Genomic DNA, 4,453 nt, shown 5'->3' with positions numbered 1-4,453 from the left:
CTATATTAAAGTAGTTTTGGTACTGGTATCTCATTTTATTGTCTGATGTATGTTTACTGGCTAAGAATATACAATTATTTTCTCATCGAGGTTGTAATAGAATACTACAATCTTTTTTCTCCCACAAACAGTTTCTAATCACATCCCTTTTTACTCCCGAAGAACTTTATGAAGAAAGCCAAACTGGGGTAGATGTTTGTTTCAAACTGGTTTCAGAGCAAGTCTTTTAACATTTAAGGAAATATTGTTAACAATTGTATATTTTCTGCTTATAAAGCAACTAACATTTATGATTTAAAATGATTTGTCTTTGAAAGCAGAAACTTTTCAAAACGAACCATTATGTAGAGATGAAATCAGTGAGTCTAGAAAATGAATAATTCATTTTTAAGTAAAGGAGAAATTATTTTGTGTTGTTACTTATACATTTTCACATTTATAGTTAAATAGTAATTTGTGATGCACAGGGTATTAGTTGTGAATTGTGGTTTTCAATATCACAGACACATTTGTTGCTGTGGTTTTGCAATATCATTCTCTGATGCTTTTCTCAATTGTGGGTTTCATAATCATTGTTTGATAGTCATGTAGCTGTGGTTTTAGGCTGCTATAACCATTTGGACAGAGATAATTGCTTATAGGTTTTGCTGTCTTTTTATTTTATAACCTTAGTGAGTTAAACTAAAAAAAAGAAAAATTGAACTTTAAATATCATTAACATTCTCATTAAAAATGTTGAGAAAACACAAGATGTAATAGTATTCCTTAGTTTAATTCATTCAAATTGACTATAATTAACCTGTATATTTATAAATTTAGATAAACTATATCTATTTCTAATAATGCAGGCTGGTTACTTTATCTATCTTGCCTTGAATTCCCTGACTTTTGCTCCTTTCAGCTTTTAAAGTGAATATTTAGCTGAGATTTATTTGTTTCTCTTTTGCTTTGCATATTTAACCATTTCAAATGCCAAAAGAAACACTAACTGTTATGATATTTTAATTCCAATGGGCATTCCTTTTGGGTGATATAAAAAGTCAGCCAGTTCTGTAAAAAGATCTTTAAAAACAATAATACATAATACATCCAATTCTAAGCACACCAATTTGATTGTAATGAATTGAAAAATAAGAAGGAAAAAATCTGTAGTTCTCTGTCTGCTTATTCATTCCACAACACAAACACAAATAACTCTGCTTTTTCTGGTACTTACGGCTTTATTTGTTGGGTCTTCAGGGGAGGGACTTAGTCATTTAGTACATTTTCCACTGCAAAGGACCATGTATTCTTACAACCTCATATGATAATAGTACTAATGGTAATGTAATAAAATTCACAATTGGTCTTCAGCTCTGTATTAAGATTCTCTCAGCCATACCTTTCACAGGGCAACTCCTTTTACCTTCCAGAAGATGTCCTGATGGGGTTATAAATGACCCTGATTATAGTGCCTCCGGCACACTGAGCAGCCTGCATTATGCTCAATCAGTCCAGGCTCTCTGCTGACCCTCAGACCCTTTTAGAGAGCAGAATTTGGTGGGGCTCACACAAATGCTAGTCCACCAAACAAAGAGGAGCACAGTTTCAAATCAGAATGGAGATCTCACAACCTGTGGGGAAAGGGCAGCAGTATCTGAGGGGATACATCTTAACTGCAGTGGACTTTATTAGTAAATACTGATTACATAAAACAGCCAGTTAAACTGCCACTTGGATAGAGGTTTCCAGCCCACCCGAGAGAATATATCTAATATTCCGTGTTTATGAAACTATGCAGTTTAATTTGGCCAAAATAATAACTATGCAAATCACTTCAAATTTGTTCTTCTTTTGCCTTACAGTTTCTGACGTATGACACACACAATAATTGAATAAGAATGAAACAAAACTTTAAAAGCCAAAGAACCATAAAATAGTTATTGGGTCTTACCTGCTTGGGAAATTATGGCAAGATCAAATCTTTTATTAGTCGCTGGCTGCTTCCCTGTGGCAGAAGAACTAAAGGATTAAAGGTCATGGGGCTGGGCTGGGACTTTAAAACTTCCACAGACTTCCTCAAAAAGTTAGTATTCTGATTAGAGATGGTTCATTTCCCACCTAAGGCTAATCACCTAGCTAATGGTCTTCCTTTTTGATATGAGCAAAATATCTGCCTGCCTCCAAATTCAGAATTTTTACAATCGTAAATGAAAACTCGAGGTGAGAAAGCACTTTTAGGACGCTGCCTAGCATCCTATCTGTGCGGGCCAAGTGGGGGATGGTCCGTGTCCACGGCGGTCTCCTGGGAACCTTGAGAGCAATGAAACGGTCTCCTGAGAGCCTGGGCAGATGAGAGGACTTAACTGGCCCCAAGACACACAGTTGGCATTTGTGATCAGCTGGCTCTCGCCGAGGATTTTGCCAGTGGCCTAACCTTCCTGCCAAGAAGCTGGAAGGGCGGGGGTGGAGGCTAGGGGAGGGGGCTGCATAACTAGAAGCACAAAGTTTATGGAGACTGAGATTTCTTTGTGCCCCGCCAGATAGGCGAGGCTTGAGAGAGGCGATTTGGGGTCCATCAGAGGGGGCTGTTGGAAGAAGTTGCCAGGAGGGGTGCTCTGGCAGATGCCTAGAGCTGACGCGGTGACAACTGCAGAAGGTAGCCTCCCTCCAAGCCCTCGCAACGCCTCTTAGCCCCCAACCTCCCACCGCGCTCCCCTGCACCCCACCCGACCTAGGCCGGGGCCCTGGTTTGCATCCGGACTGGCTTTAGATGCAGCCAATCCTCCTTTCGCTGATGGAATAGTCTCCCCTCCCCACAGCCCCGGCGCGCCCCTCCCTCCCGCGCCTCGCCGCCTCCCGCGGCAGAGCGCGAGCTGCGCGGCCCGGAGCGGCGGCGGCGGCGGCGCTCGAGAATCTGCCCCGCAAGCCCGGGAGAGGGGAGAGCGAGCGCGCTCCTCCTCCTGCGCCTTCCGCCTCCTCTCCCCTCCGCTCGCTCTCCTCTCCCTCCCTCCTCTTCCTTCTTTCTAGGTCCCCCCTTCCCCTTTTCTCTCTCCCAGTCCATTCGTTTGTAAAATTCTGTCCCCCCCCCCGCCCCAATCATTCTCCCACTGTCACACCTCCTCTGTCCTCCCTCTCGCCCCTCTCTTCTCATTTGCCTGCTCATCTCCAAACGTGGATCCGCGGCTCCCGGAGGAGCCCAGCGCCCGGATCCCGCGCGTCCGGGGCACCTGGAGTCCGGCCGGCGGCGGCCCGAGCCTGGCCGGCGGCGGCGGCGGCGGCGGGAGCGGCGGGAGCCGAGGGAGCGGCAGCCGGGACCGCGCGCACCGCGGGCGCCCCAGCGGCAGCGGCCGCCGCCGAGATGTCCCGGCGAAAGCAGAGCAAACCCCGGCAGATCAAACGTAAGTTTGCACGCGCGGCCGGGAGTTGGGAGGATTATTTCTGGGGAGGGGGGCGCGCGGGGCGGGAAAGGAAGAGAGACTCGGGGCAATCCGCTCCCGGTGCCCCGGGGGTTGTCAAACTTTGCCTGAGCAGCTGGAGGGACGAGTAGTCACAGACAGACGGCCGGAGCGCCGGCCGGGAGAGAGGCTGCGGGGAGGAGCCCACTCCTGCGCGGTGCAGCCTTCGCGCTCCCGGGTTTCTAATTCCGACCCCCGCCCGCACTTGGTCACCGCTGCGTTGTCGTTGAGCCTCACCGGGCAGCCTCACTCATTTCGATTATTATTATTATTATCGTGGTTGTTGTCGTTGTTGTTGCGGTTGACGTGGCGCTACTCTTGGGAGCCACTTTTAGCATCGAGGGTGAGAACTTAGTTATGCGAAAAGCTTGGTCGAGACCTCGGGGAGAGGGAGGCAGCGTCTCCAGGCGCTGGGAAACCCGCGTCTGAGTCTCCGGGTCCTGGGCGGTGCCAGAGCCACGCCGGACCCGAAGCGAAACAAAAAGTAGGTGTAAAAGTTCGCGCCTCCGCAGCCGGCGGCCGTGCGCCTCTGCCCTGCCGGCGCTGGGCTCGGGACTGGCAGGTCGCGCCCGGGGGCTCGGGGCAGGTATGGTCTGTGTCGCCGGGACGCTCCGCCGAGCGGGGTTCGGTTTGCGTCTGGCCCAGGAGGCGCGCAGAGTCCTTGCTGGGAGGGGCCGCCCGTCCCTTCCAGCGCCGAAGCTGTGAGTTCGAGGCAGCGGGTGAGCAGGAGAGAGCGTGACCTGCAGCTCCAGAGCCCCTGAGGGCCTGGGTGGCGCTTAGAGGACACAGCGGGGCAAGAGGCACCTGCCTGAAACACACACTCCCACAGAGCTCAACTCGGTCAACTTTTCTTGTCTGGGGGACAGTTCCTCCAGGGGTGTTTTGTTGCCCTGAGACATGTCTTCAACGCTTTGGCCGAAAAGGAGAAACGGCCTTATTGGTTTATTTTTTTGCCAGCCTTGTGGTGTGCCCATTTCTTCGTGTTGTTTAAAGTCGGAGAACTATAGTCTAAAAGT

The 4,453-nt window shown here is 49.0% G+C and overlaps 1 protein-coding gene across 2 annotated transcripts in view; it reads left to right on the top strand.

The window, feature by feature from the left end:
• The first annotated feature begins 2,851 nt into the window (after positions 1-2,851).
• The window catches only part of ZFPM2 (zinc finger protein, FOG family member 2), a 424,511-nt gene continuing 422,909 nt past the window's right edge, over positions 2,852-4,453 (top strand). For both annotated transcript variants that reach the window (XM_039853946.1, XM_039853945.1), the window contains exon 1: positions 2,852-3,380. In XM_039853946.1, coding sequence (XP_039709880.1) covers positions 3,341-3,380 — 40 coding nt within the window. In that variant the 5' untranslated portion in view covers positions 2,852-3,340. The remainder of the gene's footprint in view (positions 3,381-4,453) is intronic.

The sequence above is a fragment of the Pteropus medius genome, unplaced genomic scaffold (assembly GCF_902729225.1).
Source record: "Pteropus medius unplaced genomic scaffold, Ma_sr-lr_union100, whole genome shotgun sequence".
NCBI lineage: Eukaryota > Metazoa > Chordata > Mammalia > Chiroptera > Pteropodidae > Pteropus > Pteropus medius.
Note: the sequence above shows the minus strand (reverse complement) of the source record. Positions and strands in the feature narration are given on the sequence as shown.